At 41.6% G+C, this 24,266-nt stretch overlaps 1 protein-coding gene across 2 annotated transcripts in view; it reads right to left on the reverse strand.

Moving 5' to 3' along the window:
- The window catches only part of zcchc2 (zinc finger, CCHC domain containing 2), a 37,099-nt gene extending 14,543 nt beyond the window's left edge, over positions 1-22,556 (reverse strand). For both annotated transcript variants that reach the window (XM_036556344.1, XM_036556343.1), the window contains exons 1-5: positions 21,533-22,556; positions 16,276-16,387; positions 15,729-15,799; positions 2,191-2,262; positions 266-363 (exon numbers count right to left, since the gene is read on the reverse strand). In XM_036556344.1, coding sequence (XP_036412237.1) covers positions 266-363; positions 2,191-2,262; positions 15,729-15,799; positions 16,276-16,387; positions 21,533-22,288 — 1,109 coding nt within the window. In that variant the 5' untranslated portion in view covers positions 22,289-22,556. The remainder of the gene's footprint in view (positions 1-265; positions 364-2,190; positions 2,263-15,728; positions 15,800-16,275; positions 16,388-21,532) is intronic.
- Positions 22,557-24,266: the final 1,710 nt, after the last annotated feature.

Genomic DNA, 24,266 nt, shown 5'->3' on the forward strand with positions numbered 1-24,266 from the left:
AGATTTTCACTCAATTTTTTTCACGCTGTGTGTGAAAGAGCTCAGGAGAAGCTGCTTCAGCCGTATTAGGATAATCTGCACAGCATAAATATATGCCAGAAGCATCAGTATAAGAGGTCGATGAACACTACTTCTAACAAGTGAGGCAAGCTGTTATTTGGAACTGGTATGAATTTGTGGGTTATACAAAGCCATGTTACAAGCCAAGTTACAGTATTGAAAAGAAGAGTGAGGATGAAAAGGCAGGAGTGCAGAACCCACTCACCTGAGCATTCTCTCCAGGTCTCTGTGCTCACCCTCAGCCTGATTCAGTAAACCCACAATGCTCTGCTCCAAGCCAGTTGAGCCTTGCTCCTTATTCAGCTACAGAAACAGAGAGAAACAGATTGAAAAAGACAAACGGACTTACAGTGATGGTTCAACCAAAAATCACATTCACACAATTCCCCTTTCCCCAGATTTAATTAGTCAATCAGCCAGGGCAGGTTTTGGTGTCTGAAGTTTGCATTTTGGAGTTACACTATATGGACAAAAGTATTGAGACACACCTCTTAATACACAGAATTCAGGTGTTTCATTCCGTTCCATTGCCACAGATGTATAAAATCAAGCACCTAGTAATACAATCTGCCTTTGCAAACATTTGTGTAAGAACGGGTCGTTCTAAAGAGCTCACTGAATTTGAGCATGGTACTGTAATCAGATTTGTGAAGTCGGTTCGTGAAATTTCTTCCCTCCTAGATATTCCACAATCAACTATGATTGGTATTATTGAAAAGCAGAAACGTTCAGGAACCACAGCAACGAAGTGACAGACCACATAAACTTACAGAGCGGGGTCATAGTGCATAAAAGTGGCCAACACTCTGCTGACTTAGTAACTGCCGAGTTCCAAACCTCCTCTGGCTTTAACATCAGCACAAAAACTGTGTGCCAGGAGCTTCATGAAATGGGTTTTCATGTCTGAGCAGCTGCAAGCCTTACATCACCAAGCACAATGCCAAGCATCAGATGCAGTGATGTAAAGCACACCACCACTGGATTCTGGAGCAGTGGAAACATATTCTGTGGAGGGATGAATCATCCTTCTCTATCTGGCAGTCTGATGGACGAGTCTGGGTTTGGCAAATGCCAGGAGAACATTACCTGCCTGACTGCATTGTGCCAACTGTAAAGTTTGGTGGAGGAGGGATAATGCTATGGGGTTGTGTTTCAGGGGTTGGCCTATTGGCCCCTTAGTTCAAGTGAAGGGAAATCTTAATGCTTCAGCACCAAGACATTTTGGACAACTGTATGCTTCCAACTTTGTAGGAACAGTTTAGGGAAGACCCTTTTCTGTTCCAGCATGACTGTGTCCCAGTGCACAAAGCAAGGTCCATAAAGGCATGGTTGGGTGAGTTTGGTGTGGAAGACTGACCCACACAGAGCCTGTTCTTCAGAATCAGACCAAACGGGCTGCAGCTCACATATTATGTTATAAAAGTTATCTAATGTATGCACTTTCAGTTTTTTATGTACTACAGTAGAAATTTAGTAATAGCATAAAGCCAGTCATGACTTGTCATCCAGTGCACAGCTGAATGACCAATTAATAAATAAATAAATAAATAAATAAATAAATAAATAAATAAATAAGAGCACGAGCAGAATGCTTCTCAACTAATCAGATTGTAGGGGCAAAACTAACTTAACACAGTTTAAGGCAAGTAAGCAAGCATGCATTTTGCATGATGCTAACATGTGGGTACAAGCTCCCCATTACATGTTAGCTACAGTATCTTTGTAGCTAATGTGTGAAACAAAATAAATAAACCTTTGATACAAAACATGGCTGACTGACTTTTTTTGTGCAAGAAGAAAATTTTGTGCAAATCTGTCGGAAACTTCACTTTAACCACGTCTAAAAGCTTAGGTTAAGCAGGTGTAAGGCATCCTATCCCATGACATTAGGCACTTTGCTTTATTCAATGCATTTACTTCTATTTAAAATAGCATCTACTGCCCACTGTTGGTAGACTGAAAAGTGAATGGTTCTATTTTATTATATAACCATGAGGACATGAAGGCCATGCTTTGCTTTCAAAGAAGAAAAAAAATGCACTTTAAGGAAGGCTGATACAATTCAAATGAAATGCACCTGCCGTCCACAAACTGACCACTGCAATAGCAGGAATTGAACAGCACAAATACCTTCGACAGAAAGTCCTGTAATTCACGGTGACTTTTGGTCACAGCAGTAGACGAGGAGTCTGACCAATTCACCTGGAAAGAGAGAGACGGGGTTAGACTTACAGGAAAGTGTTACTCTAAACCGAGACAGATGCAAGGTTTCCTTTCAGCAGGACAGTATTTCACCTGACATGACTAACTTCCCTCCTTATGGTCAGCTTGCATAACTTCTGCCTCCCTACCATTTACTGCTTTATAGTGCTTCATCGTTTCATGCACTATCAAAAGCCAATTTAAAAAGTTTTCTACCACTATGTCATCCCTTTTAAAAGTTAAGTACAGGCTATATAAAGGTCATGGCAAAATTTAGGCCCATTTCCTAAAACAATCTGGCCAGGTCTGACGTATGAGAAACTACAAGCATCAAGACAATGACATCAGCTATGAAGCATGTGCCCAGAATGTTTCAGAATTCCAGTGCGGTTACACCAGCTCATTACAGTTTTACCACAACATTCCTCTACTGTGCTCTTTTTTTGGTGAACAACCAAAACTGCTGCAGTGCCACAGTATCTAGTGTGCCAGACTAGGAAAACCACCTTCTGATGATATACAGCTGTATGCAAGAGTTACGCCATTGCTAGCTTGACTGTAGTTATTTGTCCACAGATCAGTCACTAGGCTAGCCAGCAGCCAGGACTGGGTGACACAAATGGTTGCATGATGTATTTGTGTAATGCATGCTGGGTAGTGTAGTGAGAGAACACTGATGAAGAAAACACTGAAGCCATATAAAACCGTAACTCCAGATGAAGCTTAAGGATATTATAATATAATTAACTCTACTTTTAACCAGGAATGTACCTTTAACTAATCTAGAACATTTACAGTCTTTAGACTTTTCAAAAATGGTTCTTTAAAGAAGCATCCATCAAAAGGTTCTTTAGGAAGCTAAAAGCTTTCAAAGAACCCTCTTTGGTACCTTTATTTTTAAGTGTATAGCTTTGTGCTGTACATACAGGGTTTATTTAAAAAAAGCTGCTTTGTAATGGCAAACCTAATATTCTATACTGGCCTCAATTCTTTCATGCAAAGGCCTATAATGTGCTACATTTAGAACAAAGGAAACAGCTAATAGGCATGCTGTTCCAGAGACTGGAGGCTCCATCACTAAAGCAGATCTAAACTAGATTAGACTGAGGGTAGATTGGATGAGAGAAATATTGTTCCCTTCAGCCACTAAATATGTACACCTTGTCCAAGTCCAAATAGGTGGACAGCTTCGGAGCTCACTGGAAACAAATTAATATATGGGAGTTCAGTACAAAACCCCCTGCTCATTCAGAGCATGGTGAGTCATCTCAGAAGCTTCCAGAATGTTCCAGAACACACGCTAGAGGTTGGACGATGAGGCAAATCAGCATGTATTTCTGGAAACAGCGCATTAACTGCTGACCTTCTGATCAGTGGATAATAATAAAATGTTGCCACACTCGAACAATGTTTGTGGGTTTACAGTGAGGTTGGGTGGCGGAGTGGGGAACTGATGATGAGCTCAAACAAACGGCGGGAAATAAGCGTGGTGATTGTGAAATTTTCTGGCAGATCCCTGTGAAGCGAGAGTCGATAAGAGGATGGCTGTAATTACAGCAATTCATCATTCCCCAGACGCCAACGAAAGGGTGTCGAAGTGTTTATCTGCGACTCTAAATCGGCCTCTTTCAACAGCGAGGCGGCCCATAGCGCAGAGTAAACATCTCGCTCTTAATAAGGGCCAGCAGGCTGTTTTGTCTGGATCCCCACTTGCCAGCAGACTGTTTGTAAGGCCCCCACAAGCTCCGAGTGAATACTGATGTCTTAATAGCAGGCTAACATGCAGCACAATCCTCAGCAGTCTACACATAGGAAGGCGGTGTCAGAGCTTTTTTTCCCCCCATCCTAAATGGTGTATTTTTCATTTTTGTGGTCCTCATTTGCAAGGGCTGTACAGTAGGGGTGGGCGATATGGTAAAAATATAACAAGATTAAGATACTTCAAGACTTTACCTCGATACTCGATATGCATGTAAGATTTAGTGCATTTAAGCATACTGTGATGTAACTTTTCACTATAATGATAAATATTGTCATATTGCCCACTCCCACTGTAAAGGAGCCATATTTGGTGCTCACAAACACCCTCTATACAGCCTTTTGCAAAGCCCACATCACTGTGGTCACAGCTGTGGCCCCTTATTTAAAATTTCCTGACCAACATGACACAAAATATACATATTCACATGCGAATGCATTTCATTAACTTACTGCGCTGCGTTATGCCACTGCAGACAAACATAATAGCTAGTATTAAAAGAAACCAATATGGTTGACAACTTCCCCAAGTACCATACATGCAACCAATATATATAACCAACTTACAAGTTTGTCCCAAATGCCTCCTTCAACGACTCTTGCTCTATATACATAGATGACATCTATATACATAGATGACATCACCAAAGAGATGATTTGGGAGGCCAAATGCAGAGCTTTGCCATGTTGGACAGGCCACCTGTTTGCATTTAACATCAGCAGAAGCCTCAGTTTGAAATTTGAAATGTGAGTTAAGCCCTCCTCAAACTGGATTAGGATTACCTGGGGAGGTACTGTGATTTGAGTGATTACTGACGAGATTTGTGAGTTTAATTCAATATGAATCTGCCACGTACGTAGTCTTCACAGATCTGCTAATTGAGAATTCTGAAGCTCATTACCTTTTATAATTCCCAAAACTCGGAGCTCCTTCGGTAATAGTAGCCCTGCTAGAATTAACCTTACTGTAATGTAATAACATATCCTGATTTTAAACATCAGTTTTGGTAGTTTGGCAGTTTTTCACATCAGGTTGTTTGCAATCGGGAGACAAGGCTACCTGCTAAAATGGAGCTCTTGGCACAGTTCCTTTACCCTCAAGTTTAAAACAGCACTACAGTAAACTAAAATATTTTTAGTGACAGGCTAACTAGAAGGAGAATGAAATTAAACATCTGACAGTACCTCTCCGAAGGGAGAGCGATTTCTGTCCTGTTGTGGAAAATCTGTTAAGTTAAATGAGCCCACTTTACTAGCCTAATGCTACTCTGGTACTAACTGGAAATTCTAATCTGAACACTGAAGTAAACGGCTAGGTTATCCGGGGTAATTTGGGAAAATTACAGAGATACTTTATCCCATAGCAATCAGCCAGTCGAATCCCTTACAAATTACGTCACCAGACCTCTTCTGGTTAAACAAATCCAGCTTGAATAGGATCTATGATGTCTTTGCTCTTCAATAACTGTATTTCTACACCACTTTATGTGTTAGGCTATTTGTGATATGCAGCTAAAGATTTCAAAATTTTCAAATGACAAGTGGCCATGTTTATTATAGCTATCTGGCGAGTGTTAGTTTACTGCACACCAAAGCATGATTCAATGACACAAGGTACTACGTTGTCATATAAAAATCTGGGTTCAAGACAGTGAAGAACATGATGTATAGTATAAAGCCAATTTCACGGTGCGACACAGAACTGGAACCACTCCTTAAAGTTTGTTATTTCACACTGGACGCAACTGCAAGTTTGCTGTTTGTGTGGCGTTCTCATGTAATATAAACATCTGTATTGTCCATTTATTACTCATATAAGCTTTATGTAGATGACAAACAGATCAACAATAAAATCTTGACTAGCGGCCTTGTCCGTTGCTGGCTTTCTCACCAGGTGATGTAGCGCCATATGAAGATGACTGCATGTTCACACCATTAACCTACTCAAGGGATTTCAGTCAAACCTGTAAAACTAGATTTTGTTGATTTGTTTATTAGCCCAGATTGTACATTATAGCACAGACATTGCATTTCTTTACTGTTTCTGTGTAGAAACTGCTGGCATGTCGCACGCGTCAGAAATAAGACCCAAAGTTTCACGCGCTTAACCGTCACGGTGCCACATGGTGCGCATAGCCCGTCTGAAAAGCTACATTGATTAACATAGAAGTGTACTGCGCGTGGCACTGCACGGTGCGTTCTGCAGCATGGTTACCACGTCTGGTGTGAAACGGGCTTAAGAATATAGTGCACTGCGCCTGAACTGAAACACAGGACTAGTGTGGCTAGCATGGGAGAGGTTAGGGAGTTAGAACTCCACTGGCAGTGATGTATGGGCATCTCTGTTTGAAATGCAGCTGGGTGTTTGGATGGGAAAAGTGAGAAAGCCAAGAGCGAGAGGAGATTGCTTCCTGCTTTTTTTTAAGCAAGTAGTGGACCATGCTGCCCTTTCCACCACCCTCTTTGGACAAATGGGAAACAAAGTATTAGCTCAAGAATCTCTACTTGGCAAACCAAGCCAAAAGAACAACTCATCCACTTCAGTGTGAGGCACTTGGCCATCTCCTGCTTGCAGCAATCCTGCAGATTAATGCAGCTAGACTTGAACAGCGTGAGGCTTGACAAGAGGAAGCTATTTGAGACCGTTACCCGGATTATGTAATAGTAGGCTATGTTATCAGACTACATTACTTATGACTAATGCATTCCTATCACACCTGTCAGCCACCGTTTCCTGTTCTTTCGCAAGAAATACAGCCATAGAACATGGAACATATTATCAGTGAATAACTGTATTCAAAGGAAACTGAAAACATCACATATTGCAGGTAGAGCTGGGCGATATGGCCAAAAATGTTATCACGATAAACAAAATTTATATCGTTCGATATCGATACATATCGCGATAAATGTCAAATCTGTTGACAGGTTTGAAGGCTGATTTTTGCTCCTGGGTGGTTAATTGCTGTTTTAAACTATGCTTTATGGTCAGAACACAACAAACACTCACCAAACAGTGGAACATTTCACTAATCTGTCGTGGGAGAGTGGGAGAAAGTGTCTGGTGACCTGTTTTTACCAGCTGGAAAAGCATGGCTATTTTGCGCTTGGCTACCCCATTACAAATGACATCACAGTATTCAGACACCAGCTAGCGACGACTGGATATTTAATTGTAGTAGTTTAAGGGGTGAACCGCAAAATATCAACACCAGACAAACAGAGTCCTGCTTTTAGGTACATGTAAACTGAAAGTGGTGCTTTTGTGTCTTGTTTGATCTACAGTATCATTAATTCGCTGTGTCGTGCGAGTGACAAAGCGCTGCTTCAAGTTAGCCAGCTGCTAAAAAGAGCTAGCCTGGAAAGATAGCGCTCTCCCGCTTTCCAATGCCTCACAGCTTCCTCAGTTTACTGTCGTTTAAATCAGGGCTGTAACTGCATGAACCCACTTCTTTCTTTCACTTTTTTTGCTTTGGAATGCAATTTAAATATGACTGAGCGCTGTAACAGCGCTGTAGTTGTGAGGATTGTGATTTAACGCTGCTAAAGCTGTTAGGATGTACAGAAAGAGGTGAGTTCACTGTAGGACAATATAGTTACACCACTGACCTCGTCACTCACACTCGGTCACAGGAGAACAGATCGCCGGTCGCTCCACTCAAACAGGGAATGTATAACTCTGCGCTTCAGCCGTTGCTAAAGACTCATCTTACTCGTGGCCCCCTCCCTCTCTAATCATGTAGAAAAACTCGGAAGTGCGCCCTCTCCTGGCGACAGCACAGAAGTGTCGCTTTCCTTGCAGTAGAAAACGCCACCAAGGCTTTCGCTGAACGTGGAAGTGCGAGAATGGTGTATTATATCGAACATTTATCGAACATGTCGTATCGCTCTATCGAGGAAAAGTTATATTGCGATAATTATCGTTATCGTTTTATCGCCCAGCCCTAATTGCAGGTAACAATAGCTTAAAGCTGATGCCCCAATTTAGGGCCTACCTGATGCTACACTAATTAGTATATGTTCTCTGTAAAAATCACATTATCATCAACAACATATGAGTAGAGGATAGTGGGGCAAAACCTAATGTAACATGGTGTTTTATTTAATTAAACAGGTCAAAGAAGAAAGTGCTTTTAGTTATGCTATCTTATTGCCATAGCAACATCATCTGCAAATTTTGACGACAGTAAGACAAATATTTCTCATGGTTCTTGACTCTTGACTGTTTTTTTATCATGAAAGGAACCCTTTTCGATTTTAAGGTTTTTTTTTTGTTACTGGGCTACTGAGTTGTGTGTAAATAACTTACTGTGAGAGGCATCCAGGCTAAAGTACAGCCTCCACATGGCAGGGTTAGTTGTAACGCAGTGTTGCAAAGAAGCCTTGAGAAAAGCCCATAAACTCCATCAGATAATTCAAATAGCATACTATAGAGATCACGTAAATAAAATATATTTCATTTTTAGTGTGTCAATATTTGTAGTTCCACTTTGTGGTCAAAAACAAATTAGTCTTTTCACTAATCATATTTGTTTTAATGTACATATTTTTATGTATTTAGGCTGAGAAGCTCATCTAGTTCAAAGAGCATTATAGTGTATGGAATTAATTATGTTTTGTATCAATCTAACAGACAGGAGGGTGAAGGCTAGCACGTTTCCTCTAAGACACGTGAAGCACCACCACATCTTTTCAAATTGCCACTAATGCAGCATTACTGGACAACTCCACACACTTGAAGGAGAATTCTCACTTCTGTTACATTAGCTAACAGACATTCACATTGGCTAGCATCAGGTTGAGTGATGTGGGGGAGAGGAAGGACCATCCTACTGACCTAGAAAGAGAGGCCCAATTTAACAAAATGTGATTTTATACTAATTAGTACAAAAAAAATCCACTATTTACCATGATAAATGCACAGGTAGAATAAAAAAAGCATTTCTCAGCACTTTTCACAAAACAACTGTGTATGGTATTCCATTTTTTGATCATCATTCATGCTTTACTGTAAGAAAACAAAAACCAGCAGGGTTCAGCATTGCCTGATCCAGGGCAAGTAAAACATGGACTCAGGACAGTGGTGGTGAACCCCACCTGCAATGACATTCAGTAGTGGGACAGTTTTTACTTCTTTCAGTGACAGAAATCGCCTTCGTTCTCTTTCATATGCAAACACCCCTGTGCTTATTTATAGTTAAGAAAAAATGTTTTTAAAAGCAAAAAACTGTTCAGGACAGAGAACTTTTTGGAAGAGTTAAGTGTCGAACCGTTGATCAGTATTAACAATGGTATGAATTAGAACAGGCATACTGACGACGAGCATCAGTGACAGCCCAGACATTTAAAATCAGCAGAGCTGAGGGTAATAGACCATACTGACAGGTGGAAACCTTTTGATAAGGCTAAAGACCTATATAATCACCAGAAAATTAGCTAATTTGAACAGACAGTGGTCTATTACTGACTGGTTTTACTAACAGTTTTTGCCATTCAGGCCCAACGACTCCTGTTCAGTTTGTGAGCATGCAGCTTAGCCTGAGCTAAGGAAGATGGATGTTCTGGCAAAAGCACACTCCCACAAGCAGATGGTACTGCACAGCAAGCACTCCCTTTTACAGGCTGCCCTATATGCGTGCATGTGTGAGTGTGTCCAGGCAGAGCTAGCTAGGCCTTTAAAGTAATAACTCAGCAAAATATTAACATGACCCCAAATGTAGTCAATTGACCAAGACATGCTTGGCACTCAAAATTTGCTTTTTTTCTGTTGGAGCTAGAGAACTAATGTAGTGAATAGGTACTGAACACCTATATAAAACTAGACAAAAGCACAGAAATTCAGCCTTCAAAAAGATCGCTATTACCGTTTAGTAGTTATATATGCGGCATATACATGCTGGAGTTTTTAAACACCTCAGTGTCACTGCTGGACTGAGAACAGCCAACAGCGTCCTGTGACCACTGATGAAGGACTAGAGGCTGACCAACACAAACTGTGCAGCAGCAGATGAGCTATCGTCTCTGACTTTACATCTACAAGGTGGACTAACAAGGTAGGAGTGCCTAATAGAGTGGACAGTGAGTGGACACAGTGTTTAAAAACTCCAGCAGCACTGCTGAGTCTGATCCACTCGTACCAGCACAATACACACTAACACACCACCATAACGTCAGTGTTACTGCAGTGCTGAGAATGATCCACCACCCAAATAGTACCTGCTCTGTGAGGGTCCATGGGGGTCCTGACCACTGAAGAATAGAGTAAAAGGGGGCTGATAAAATGGACAATAAGCATAGAAACAAGGAGGTGGTCATAATGTTATGCCTGATCGGTGTATGTACATTAGACACTTTTAGAAACCACAAACAAGTCTGATTACGTAACAACTAGTTCTGGTATGAGGGTAGTGTGTGATAGTTTAGAGATGCAGTTTGCACAGTGCTATTTGGTGAGCTACAAGTTTCCATTATTTGTTACTGACACTAGGCTCACAGGTCTAGCTCAAAATTTAAGAAGTAAAATTCAGACACCAGATATACCCTCAGCAGATCGACTACAATTAAGGTAAGGGGAGGCTGTGTAAATCAGACTTTTTTTTTCCAAGCTATTGACCTAAACCAACTGCAGCACTGGCTATGAATTGGGTCCTAAAAATGAATTCAAGCAAGCCACTCTTACCACCAGACAAGGTAAAACAACAAGAGCCAGGTCTATTTACTCCTGACTGAATAGATCTTATTTTGCTCACGGCATGGGCTGAACTGATTTTCTGCCATTCTGTGTTGCCACACAGTGAACTAATAATGACAAAGAGTGGCGTTCAAGAACACTTCCACCGTAAGCAGTGTCAGAGCTACTCCCATCACTACTCGCTGGTGTTGGCTGAAGCCGGAGGAGGCGGGAGAAAGGCTAGTCACATCCTCACAAGTGTCCTCAATATGTCTCATACACGCCTCCAGCCTCTGAGGAACTGTCGCCAGAAGGATACACTCTTCCCTTTCAGGGGGAAGAAAAGCCAGAGAGAGATATTCTTTTGATCAGAGTCATGGGCTGGATATTTCAAGGAACAACAAATCCAATCCTGCCTCTTTGATATAAAGCTTGTAGCTTCTATATGCAGGACTAAATGCTTCTTAGAAGCTGACGACGGCCTTTTTTGGGGTAAATACATCATCAGAAACAAGAGTTAATTGGCACTTGGGAGGAAAAAAAGAAGAATGTGTGAATTCTGTTTAGCATGGAAATAAAGCTGCTCTGTAATGACCTTTCCCAAAGCCTAACTAAAGCACTAAAAAGCTGGAACGGCAAAAAACGCTGGAAAGCAGATAACACCTCAGACTTTCACCTTCTGATTTCTTTTTTTACAATCTAGGACACTATGATAGAGCTAATGTCTGTTCACCACAAGGTGACATCTTACACACAGTAGGGCTGGGATGTATACCAGTATGTAAGTGAATACCAACATCCCATAATTTTGATTTTACCATATTGTAGGTATTGTGATAAGCTCAAAAATGGTCTAAAAACAGCTTTGCCCCAGTGGTGTAGTCTAGTCCAGTGGTTTGCAAGAACCCCCAGACGGTCCACATTTTTGCTCTATCCCTATGCAATGCAAGTTGGGTCAGGGCAAAAATGTGAACTGTCTGGGGGGTCCCTGAGGACCAATTTGAGAACCACTGGTCGAGTCTAAAGTAGTGGGCATACTATGACTAGCAGCTAGAAAGACTAACTACACCAATTACTGTATGGTATAGTGGGTTAAACTTGCCTGCTATTCCATCGAGAGTTCTTTGGGCAAGACTCCTAATGCTACATCTGCCTACATCTGTAACGTGACTAAAACATTGTAAGTTGCTCTAGATAGCTCGATAGCTGAGTCAACCACCTTTCCTAGTGGGTATACATGCATTTCATGTAGACAGCACCTCTGCTCCACCCCACAAGTTTAAGGCAACTGTCTCACAGATTTAGAGTTAACTAGTTCACCAATGCCCTCATGTTGACTCAAAAAAGCAATAAAGCAAGTTGCCTTAAAATTTCAAGTTGACCCAACTGTTCTCAAACCAGTCATCAGAACCCCCAATCAGTCCATATTCTTGCTCTTCCCCAGCTCCCAACACACTTAAGGGAAGCCATTAAAAACACTGAATACCTGGTATATGTGCACTGGGAGCTGTGTTACAGCAAAAGCATATTCGGGCTATTTATTTATTTATTTACTTATTTCTAATTTTCAACAATAATACTAATAATTTCCTTTTTATTTTTAGCACATTGTGATATACAATTTTCCTGATTAAAACCTGTGTAAAACATATTGTGGTGTCAATTTGATTTTGTATCGCCCACCCCTTATGCCAAGTTATTCCTACAGGGTAACACAGTGCTATTTTTTCCCCCCAAGTTTCAACACTTCTGACTTGATGGCTGGATAATTAGTTGTTGAGTTGAATCTGGCAGGTCACAACCAAGAAAACACTGAACTGTCCTGTGGTCCCCCAGGACCCACAGTGACAAATGTGAGTGACTCATTTCTGGACAACAGCTTTAATGATTTCCAAATGCTGTTTTTGTTGTCGTTTTTAATTTTTCTCTTAAATCAAAACGTACCCACTGTCCTCATGTTTAAAAGTCACACTTCCACTGAACACTAGCAGAGAAAACAGTATCTCTAAGAATTGCTGGGAATCCCTTCCCCTCTATCAGAGCCCAGCAGGAAGCGAGACTGTGTGTGTAAGTGTGTAAGGTGGGACGAGGGGGAGGGGGGGTCTTCCTGGCTAAACTTGCTCACTTTCCCCCCAAGAACCACAACAGTCACCCTGAAACAATGACAGAAGCCATTAGAGAGCCAAAAGTAAAGCCAACACACAAAACACAGGCTCCTTTCCTTTCACTCTCTCTTCCCTCCTCCCTCTTCCTTCAGCAGGCCACAGAGTGTGTGTGTGTGTGTGTGTGTGTGTGTGTGTGTGTGTGTGTGTGTGTGTTTGTGTCTGGCACTGAGCCATCCTCTCTCTCTCTCACTCTCTCGCTCTGAGCCAGGCCAGAGGCTGTCCACTCTGTCAACAACCGGATGTTTACAGCTCAGCCTGTGCATCCCTCTTCACCCAACTGCAGGGAGATGTAAAAGCTATCCCTATTGTGTGTTGCACAGAACTTAAAAACGCAGTTCTAACCTGAAGAAACCCCACTACGTTTGTTACGGTTAATCAGGGTTCATGAACGTCTGCACAGCACAGGTCAAGTTTGAATTTGCATGTTCGAAACTTTCAAGTTTCTCATAGCCCACTCACAGTACGCTGTAGTTATTTGTGTTGGCTATGAGGCCAACATTACAAAATGCTACGCTTTAACTATTTTGCTATGAAATAGTATTATCCCAAAAAAAACATGATTTACATTATAATTGTGGTTTAGGCATACGCGAGTTAACGCCAACAGAAAACAGTATAATAAATCGCAGACAGATTACATCTACCATGATTGCAAATTTTTTTAGTGCTTGCTAATCAGATAAAATTGTGTTGCAGGCACACAAAGCCTTCCCTTGCAAAACATGAATGGTGACTTATTAAATTATTTTGATGTTGTGATTACATAAAGTGATTAAAAGCAAAGTAAAAGACAATGCATGTTATTGTTATTGATAACCTAACAATAATAGGCTGCAGTAACAGTAACCTATAGTCTACTTTCACATGGTAATACTAGCCATTTTATGATTTTTGGAAGTGATTTATGGCCTTTAAACGCATGACTTCTTAAACCTACAGCAAGAACTATCAAAATACAGCAATAACAAAGCTATCCTAAAAGTTCATGATCTGAAAAATGAGCATGTGTTTTTTTTTCTCTGCAGTTCAAGCAGTCTTCTCTGTGCCGTTACCACACCACCTCACATGCTGAAACAGGTTACTGGAGAAAGGTTTTCCATTAAAAAGATCTGCAGTCTAAGTCAGTTGCAGCACCTCAGAGACTATTTGAATTTTTCTTCTCCTGAACACACACCTACACGGTGTGCTGTCGGCATGTCATAGTGGCTCTTTTTTGGAAAGCAGCTCCATCTTGCCAGCCACCATGAACCCCCACATCCCCCCCACAACACAACCTTTCAATCGCAATGACTACAGACCGCAATCGGGCAATAGTATATTGCACATGATCTCACAAGGCTAATTTAGAAAACTACTGGCTGACCTGACCAATAACTTGAGATGAATGTCACTATATTTAAATAACCATGCAAATCTGCAAATCTGTATTCGGAATGTTGAGTGTCATTCAGTCTCTAGTTTTGGAGGCCAGGTTTGATCAGGTTGGACAGAAACTTGCCAGGCTACATTTGGATTTAAATTCAAATCTTGGTGCTGTGTGTCAGCTGGATATGCAGGTATAGAAGGTACTCATGCTGTGTTCAGATTCAGTTCGAAATTTCAGCTCTATAACCCTGTACAGCACTCAGGTTGAGCCTGCGGCTGCAGCACCCATTTTTGGGCCCTTCTGAGTCCCATGTATTATGCAAATGGAACAAGCACAGATGAAGCACGGCGTGAGACTTGAGCGCCAACAGGCATGAGGGACGAGAGTCAGAGTGCCTCTGCATGGTAAAATGGATTTTGATGCTATTTGGAAAAGTACACACAGCATAACATGCTCATTTACGCAGGAAATCAGGCATAACACCTCAAATGACACCTTACAAGGTGTCTGTGAGAGCTGTGAACACATCCTTAACAATATATAAGTGAAGAAACAGAGCCTGATGGACATCAGAGATGTGCACAGGTACTCAAGTACTCTTAAATGCTGGAGGTGCCAGTATTTGAATACTGAAATCAGTACTCGAGTATTCGTTCTGTTGTATTACAGGAAGATGAATAAAACACACAGACCCACAATTTAGTGAAATGCAGATTTTAGGTTTTATCACAATTGTAAAATATGAAAGTTTTGCTTGTCTGTGTATGTTACACTTTGCTACTCCGCAATATGTGTGCCTTAATGTAAACATATTGTTCAAAAAGCGATGTTAAACACGAGACTGAGAAGGCTGAGATAACAAGGCTTTTATCGTTAAACAGGCTAGGCTGATGTTGGATACAGAAATGTTCAAAATATTTTCTCTGACAAACTAACATGACAAGTGTATTCAGCTTCCCGTGTTACTGATTAGCTGTACTTTGCTTGCTTGCTTGTTTTGCTATAGTAAGTGGACCTGATAAAACAAAGAGTGTATTACAAGATGTTCTTCATAAAGTGGTCAGCCAGTGTATACAAAGTACAAATATTATATTTAGGCATGCACAATGATATTGGAATCATATCAATACTGGCAGATAACTAGTTTAAAAAAAACACCAGCATCAGAAAGATTTGACATTTCACACCAATTTATGGTAATATACATATACAGTACCCTGTAAGAGTAGAATGTTTGGCAACACTGGGCCACTGAAAATGTCTGCATTGTATTCATTGTATTGCTTTTGTAGCCCTACAGAAATAATGTGATATTGTCCACAATGCTAATCCAGGTAGATGTAGTAATATTTATGTACCGGCATCACATTTTTTTATCTTCTAAAAGTGGGTTAATCCACAACAAATCCTGTGTCGCTTCACGTCAGCACAACTGTTGCTAAATGCCCACACCCTTTTTCAGCCACTGAATGAATATGAAAGCTTGTAGACAGTGCAGCGAACATACCTCAAAACAGTACTGTCTGCAGTCCCCTCCTAGAGAGATCTCCTTAAGTATGATCTTCTCAATGTGCAACACTGCAACATCAAAGAACAGAAGTATCAGAATTTTGCTGTGAGTTCTGTACTGTTAAGTGCAGCTGCACAATATTGACAAAATTCAATGCTGAGATTATATTACTGGCCCTTCATGAGTCAACAGTATTTCTGTGGGTTTTAAATATATTGTGCCAACTGACTGGCCGGCATTATTTTGGCCACAATTATTTGTTTGTTGGGTCAAGTGAATGCCTTGATCCATCAAAACAAACATAGAAATGACCACATGGAGGGCATTTTCAGGTTGCTCAAAACACAAAAAACATCTCATGATTTCTTAAAGAACTAATTTGCATATTGAACCTTTTTGCAATATCAGAATTGCCAAGGTCAAAACTGCAATAGCAATCATTAACCAACTCATAGACCTACTTCTACAGAACGGTAATGTCAGCTGAATAGCTTTGGTAGAGGCCACCCTGAAAAAGGAACAAGCCATTTTAAAAGTACTGTACCTTGCCTCTGAGGCATGCCGCTGAGGTGCTGGACTGGACCAGGACATGGTGACCACATTCTGCTCCCCTCAGTGTGTGAACAGAGGTAGTCCGGCCGAGAAAACTCGTTCTGCTAAAGCAGCAGAGAAAAGACAATCACTCAGTGGGTTCAGCAATACTACAAACAAACTGTGTACAATGCATGTTCCCACCACATCTGGAGGTTGTGTGCTACTGTCAATGAGATTAGGGAATGAGTAGGCAAATTTAGGTAATATGACTCTGTAACTGCCACCTATTGTGTGAAATGGTCCACATAAAAGTAAACTGAGATCGGAATTGCCAACAAAGCTGATAAAGGATGTAAGTAACCACCAATTTGCATAATGCAAATATGACTGTGCTACAACTTTCATTCACCATTAGCCAGGAAAGCATTTTTGCTTGAACTAGGTTAGACCTTTAAAAGCCACAGTACACTGACCTAATATTCCTGAACAAACACCAACACTAACACTGGCAGTTCTAAAATAAGAACAATATGCCAAAAGAACCAGGGAATATTAGAACATTCTAAATCGGTGTGCCTGAGGATAACTTTCTAAAACACTGTAACTTGCGGAAAACTTTCTAGAAGCATGTAAATGGAAAGAACATTCTGTACCGGTGTAAATGGGGGGGGGACATTCTGGAACACTGAAAATGGGGACAACATTCAAGAAGAGTGTAAATGGGTGGAGAACTTTCTAGAACAGTGTAAATGATGGAAGAACATTTTAGAACAGTACAAAAGAAAGAAGAACATTCCAGGAGAAAACAGGAAGGATATTAGTAATACACTGACCTAACCAATATTTTAAACATTTATCCACTTTACTACATTGGTAACCCTACAGCAATTAATTTATTTCCCTATATAATGCTAATCCAGACAGAGTCTCAATTTCTAAATTTTATAAATGTCTATGTATCATCATTGGCAGATATGTAAATGAAAAATATAGGTTAATGGCATTGGCTGTCAGTTTGCATATCGAAGCATCCTTAGTGAACATTCTACAACCGTGTAAAAGAGGGGAGGACATTCGAGTACAGTGTGAATACAGAAGACAATCTAGAACAGGGTCAATGGGGGAGAGAACATTCTAAAGAAGTGTGAACGGGGGGAAGATTCTAGAGACACCAGACAGGTACGGCACACCAACTCAATATCTGAGTTTGTTGGAGAACGCTGGTTGCACCAATAAAGTCATCAAGAAAAGTAAGCACTATACTCACACTCATTATAACCAGCACGGATGGATCTGTTGCGGAAACAACACAACAATCGCTGGATGGGTGGTTTAAGTGTGTGTGTACCAGAACACATAGGCTAACATCCAAAGGCATTTCCTTTCTATGACCTCAATGGTTTATCCACCATGTCATGGCAAATCGGGCCTGACAGTCACACCAGCTAAAGGTCAGAGTGAAAGCCATGACATCAGTGGGGTTATTCTGAACTCCAGCCATGAATTGGAAAAGCAGCCCACTTGTAAAGAAAGTGACACAAGACCCATGGCATTAAAGGGACGTTGGTGTTATGACAGGTGACTAAAGGCTGAACATTTCTCATTTCAAAACTCTTTGCTACCAAACCAAACTTGTTTGTTAAAATGTGATAGGGAATTGTATTTGCTGTTCCATGAATGGTTTGAGGAAAAATGTTCCACTTTTCTACTCCAGATGTAGTCGATCAGCCAAGACATGTATGGTGTCCAAATTTTGTTTCTTTAGTTTAACACTAGAGCTACAAGGCTAATGTTGCCAACAAACATTAGAAGTCAGCAACCACTCCAGGCCTTCAACATTGTCACAGAGACTTGTTGATGTGGTTTAGGACACAAAATCATTTACTGCAAACTATGAAGATGAACAAAACCTCACTGTGTAGCTGAAAGCAGGGCCAGCCATTTTAGACAACAGGTGTTGTGCTTCTTCTGACTCCCCTTATCACAGAAGCATACGTACGCTATAGATAACATTCATTGTTTCTATCTATAAAAAACTGTTAATCTAGCATCCATAAAAGGGGAGAACTTATAGAACAGCATGAGTGAGGGAGAACATTCTAGAACAGGAATGAGGGTATTTGCAGTAAAAGCCTAAAACATCAGAGATATTACAGATATTATCATAAACATGACAGATATTTTAAATCAATACTGTTTTGATGTGTTTATTGTACTCAGGAAGGGCAGAACGTATAGGTGATGCTGGGTGTATACATGTGAACGGGAGTCAGATTGTGTAGGGGGGTCAGAATTCCGCACAACCCCTGTCGAATAAAGTGGCAGCTTTTATCTACACGCATCAATTTGGCTCATTTTTATAGCTCACCCTAATGAAGACCTGTATGTGGTCTGGGTAGGCTAATTGAAGCTTTGGCCATGTATATAAAGGAAAGATGTAGATAACTACTGACTTGTTTTCTGACTACATCTGGTGGAAGTGTAAAAATATGTAAACTAGATTTTTCATCAAATTATTCCTGTAAGTGTAAGCTTTGCTGTGGACTGAAATAGGATCCATCTTTTCCATTGAACTGGTTGGTTGGAACAGGTCCCGTCTTCATTCTGGCGTTTGATTATTCAGACAGTTTTAGTACCGTCTGCTTGAGTCCTGACCTCGAATGCCTCTTTTCATAGATGAATCCAATGATGGTTAGTGACAGCAGTCTCACTCACAATTAATCCGCATGACCAAGTTTTCCCTCTGTCATATCACTCACAATTCCACAAGCACACAGTTGAGTTACTCTAATGGCATGCTGAAAATTAAACTGCATTAGGCATCTGAATTCAAGTCACTGCATACACAAACAGCGTCTGATAATAGGCACAACACCACAGCAGCAATAAAGACAGAAGCACAGAGCACTCCTAGATAGACCGAGTCATTCCGGAGGCTGTATTGAAACTAAACAGTTAGGGAAGCCCCGTCGGGCAGGCAGCCTGGCCTATTCTAGAGCTGTGCACGGCTCCACGGCCTAGGCCACACAATGCCAAGGCCACAATACAGCCATTCAGCCGAGACGCCCGATGGCTCTGATCAAAAGCATGCACAGAGAATAGCAGCAGACACAGCCAGCACATCACGGCCTGAATGCATGCCTAGGGCTGATAAGCAAGCCATCATCAGGACGATGCTAAGTTAGATGAGTTCAGGAGGACGCTAATGCCTGGAAGTTTGCGTTTTGTTGCACATTCCTCTTTGTTTCTGGAATGAAAGCTTGGAGAGATTTCAAAAGACAAGCCTGTAGAGAACAGTGCTATCAGGAGAGTGCAAGTCTTCTCTTCAAGAGAACACCACAAAAGCCACCACAAATTTTCATAGACTCCCTTGTTCCTTCAGAAGTGCATATCTAAAAAGACAGCATGGCAGAAATGAGCCATAGGCTTCATGTTCACAAATTCCACGAATATAGACAGGACATGTGAGCCACATGACATGGAAAGAAAATGATGGCGTTTATGAAACAAGTGGATAATGGGGAGTCTCTATATATTTCACTTGATAGCTAATCCACAGTGCATCTGCTGTGATAACCCACTAACTTCACAAAATAATATTTGCTCATACTAAGAGTGTAACGATTTCAATACATTATCAAAAAATGTTAGGAAACTGTACCAACCATACTCCCCTCACTCTCTTGAGCATTACTCATTTGCCATCTTTCATGAAAAACACTGGCAATGACCAAAACTAGGTATCTGGGTGCATCCTATCAGAGTAAAGTGGGCAGGAAGGTGCAGAGCTTCTGAAGTTCCTTCTAAATTTTAGGGGTTGGGATTTTTGGGGCTTATTATGTTGGAGGGCTGGACAGCTAAACCAATTTTGGCCAAATCAAACTGGGTAGTTTATTATTAGACCTCTGTAGAATCAAGACATTTGAACAAATAAACTATTGGAAATTTAATCAAATACTGAACTTAGAATCAGTATCAAAACTGAATATTGTACAAATGTACTGCTATACCCTTAACTCATAGCGAAAACAAAGACCTACTACCTTGTTATTAGTAACTAACATCTGTACGGCATACTAAGGGTGGGCAACATGACAATATTTTATGATAAATGACAATATGTTATGATAAATTATATATTATAAATGTGCTCTTCTGGGCTTAAAAACACTGACCAACTGCATGTTTCGATAAAAAAATAGAGCATGATTAGTGCAATGCAGTATATGAACCGCTGAATAAAAATCCCAGTACTCATAACTTAACAATAATTTATATATGTGGCACTGCTGGGCCATTCGGTCTGTCCAAACCTCAGATAAACAAAATATTGTAATAAGTATGGTCTATTGTATAAATGTCTTCTTCAAGTATCACGATACTTTATTTCTGCCATATTTCCCAGTCCTACCTCATACTTCATAACTAGTTATTATGTATTGCAGCATTCAACTCTCAAGCCAGATTCACAGCTGGTACATATCTGTAATCAGTTATGCTTGAATAAATGTCCTCAACACATGGCCACTACCAAAGGCCTCCAAACTGCTGACCTGAAGCTCATTCTTCCTAAACCCATGGGATTTCCCCAGGTATTTCCTATTCACTTATCTGACCAGTAGGCAGCCTCGGGTCGGCCGAGGCCCCGCCCACTCCAGAGGGAGCGCGACTGCTACTGGCCGCCATATGAATGAACGCGCGCTGACCAGCTGTCAGTCATGTGAAACTCTTTAAATCAGTCATCTGATAAAAGAGAGCATGATTCATCAAGAAAGGGCAACGGAGGGGATATGGGCGATTTAAATTCAATGGAGTACACGATGTTTTGCTACTTTCTGTGGCTGTTTTAACCCCAAACAGCACCAGTGAACCAGCCTCAAAAAGTAGATCATGTCTGTAGCTGCAAGTAGGAATTAGAGTTGAGTGATGTGTTTTGGTCAGTCAGCATGCCATGTTACTAGTATGAGGCTACCAGCTTTTCAGTTTTGGGGGGCACCGTGGCTTGTCCTCCACTCTTGATAGAGCACGATTCATCAAGAAAACACAACCTAGAGAATATGAGTGGTTAAAAATGGAGGGAATATAAACGAGTAAACTACGTTCGGCTACTTTCTATGGCTATTTTAAACCCCAAATCCTCGTAAACCAGCCCCAAAAGGGGCCCAAACATTAATTATGTGCGTGGTGGGTAGAAGCAGAAATAAGAGCTGATGTGTTTTGTCACTCAGCTGGCTAATCAGCATGCTAAGTTAATAGTATGGGACTACCAGTGTTTGAGTTTTGGAGCCTCCATGGTTCGCCCTCCTCTCCTCCATTAACGCCTCCACGCGTTCCAGTTGAGCTCTGACAACCTCCCGCTGGTGGAAAGTGAACGCCGGGTGTAAGGAGGCCATGGTGAAGAGCAAAGCCAGCTGCTCCAGAGTCACCGGCTCCGCTGCCTCCTCCAGTCCGGCCTCACAGCTGGGCTGGCCGGGGTGGAGCCCCGAGTAAGGCACCCCACAGCTCCCTATATGCAACACGTCCATATGGCTCAACGTCCGGTACAGTATCCCCGCACACTCCCTGTTCTTGGAGCCCAGCAGGGACAGGCAGACCAGCAGCCTGGAAAACACGACGGGGTCGGCCACGTCCGTCAGCAGCGCCAGGTCGGCGGGGCTGTTCGCCCGCGCCTCGAAGTCCCGCAGGACGTGGAAGTCTTTTCGGGCCAAGTCCTCCAGACAAGAGCCCAGGAAGCGGAGTTCGAGCGGCTGGCACATATGGAGGAGACCGCACATGAACTCCACTCGCTTGGCCGGGCTCAGGCGCAGACCGAACCACTCGAACACCGCCTCCTTGTCGAGTTCGAGCTGCAGCGGGCGGCTCCGTCTCCTGCTGCTCGGCTCCTCGGACCCGTTACAAGCGGCGGAGCTAAAAGCGGAACCGAACGGGCAGTTCGTGCCACACTCGCCGCTTTCCCGTCGCTCCCCGTCGGCCGTGTCGCCCCCCTCCTCCGCCGCTCTCACCGGCAGCCTCATCTTAAGCATTATCCACTCCGTAAGGCGATCTGTTGAACGAGCATCGGTGATATAAGTCTGCAGATACCGCCTTCCCGCCGATTTTTAGACATTCGAGAAGAAATAGTGGCCGAACTGGAACGGAATTCGCGAAAAAAATAAATCTTAGGTTTCTCTCGTCGGGATAGGCGGTGTGGTTGTGGTCAGTTTGCCAGATTACTCGCTCCGCCGTGCCTCCAGAAAATCCTGCCAATCATTTTTGGACTCCTCCCCCCCTCGCCCTGCGAACTGCTGGGTCCTAAACTTCCACTTCTGAAGAAACGAAACTGCATTTGCAACCTGTTTCCATAAAAACGAGACGACAGTATCCTGAAGTCACCGTTAACTAACGTTAGCCATATAAACCGTTACAAATAACGGCCCTCTGCTTGAGAATTCACCATCCGAATTCTAAACACGCGACACTTTGCAAAGCCTCGCGATGATTTAAACTATAGGCTGTCAACCATCCGTCGTTGCCATGACAACGTGCGAATGAAAATTCGATGAATGTTCGCTTTTTCATTTCATATTTTAATTTACAGACATGTGAAGTAATTCTGACATAAATGGACCGGTTCGCTATTATAACCGGGCTGTTGCCATCTAGTGGAAGTCCTTCATTCAACTCTCATTCTTTCCACTAGAGGGCGATGCTTCATCACAGCTGAGCCTGAAAACGCCTGTAATCCTTTGAACAAAACCCAAATCACTCTGTGGCATGTATATGAGGCTCCTCTCGTTCTCCATAATTTCTCATTTCAAAGCTCACAGTGGGTAGAGAAGCCTAAAAACACAAGTAAACACATATGTTGCTACTTCAATGAGTTGGCCTGTTTGATTTGGCCTGCCAGAAAGTTACCCCTCACACAACCAGAGAACAAACATGTTTTTATACTCAATTCAAATGATTAAACTCTCTTTTCTATATTTAAAAAAAATATTTTTGCAACCAAATATTGTAATGTGAAAAAAATATATATAAATTCGTTTTTTTAAATATATTCACCTTCTTCATTTATACTTGTTTTGTCTTTTTGGCCCTCAGCCCACCACAAATATTGCACTTCGGTATTGCACTTTGCGCACCCCTACTGTAGATTTACACTGGAACTTTTTAGCATAGTTTTCTTGCCTTTATTCTTCTCATTTTGTAAATATGAAGGATGAAAGTGGAACTCAGTAAAAAGTAGATTCATTTCCTGAAAAATATACTACAGTAGAATTCAAAAATTCCCAGAAAAATACGAACTCATCGAAATTTAACTGAGGAAGTCTAACCTTGGTCAAAGTTCATACTCTTCCTGTGATGCCACAGCCATCTGTAGCCAGGAGTTCAAGAGAACAATATTGGCCTCGCTGTGTCTGGGTGGGTGGGATGACCCTCTGTCTCGTACTATTACTGAGCACAATGCTAGTCAACACAGGCGTCTGTTACTTAACATAACAGAATTGCCAGTTATCATTCTTGAGCTGTCCAATGATGTTGCATTAGCAACAGGTTGAAAAGATGCGCCGGCTGGCCTGACATGTCTCAGTGGAAGCAGATGCTCAAGGGAGGCCTAGCTAGCAAGTGGAATAGGCAAAGACTAAACTGGGGAGAAAACTGGATAAAAATCACTAAAAGGTTTTAGTCTTTAGTCAGATGGTTTTGCAAGTGTTTTTAGAGCCCATAATCTTGACAACATTGCAGTAGAAATCATTCGACCCTTTTAAAAACTTTGGAAAGATGTGTCAGTGGCACAATAGTAACTTTCCTCATTTCAAGCTGTTCTGCATTTTTACATAATAACTTTGATAATAAATACTTTAGCTTTATTCTGTTCCCCATCCTTGCCACATGCCCTACAGATATAGACAGACCACCCCTACTTGCAGACCTTGAAAGACTTTATATACTTTTATATACATATAATTCATGTTATGTTATGTCCTGCCCTGTTTGAGCTGCCAGGTCTTCTGCTACGGT

This window comes from Colossoma macropomum, unplaced genomic scaffold (genome assembly GCF_904425465.1).
Source record: "Colossoma macropomum unplaced genomic scaffold, Colossoma_macropomum, whole genome shotgun sequence".
NCBI lineage: Eukaryota > Metazoa > Chordata > Actinopteri > Characiformes > Serrasalmidae > Colossoma > Colossoma macropomum.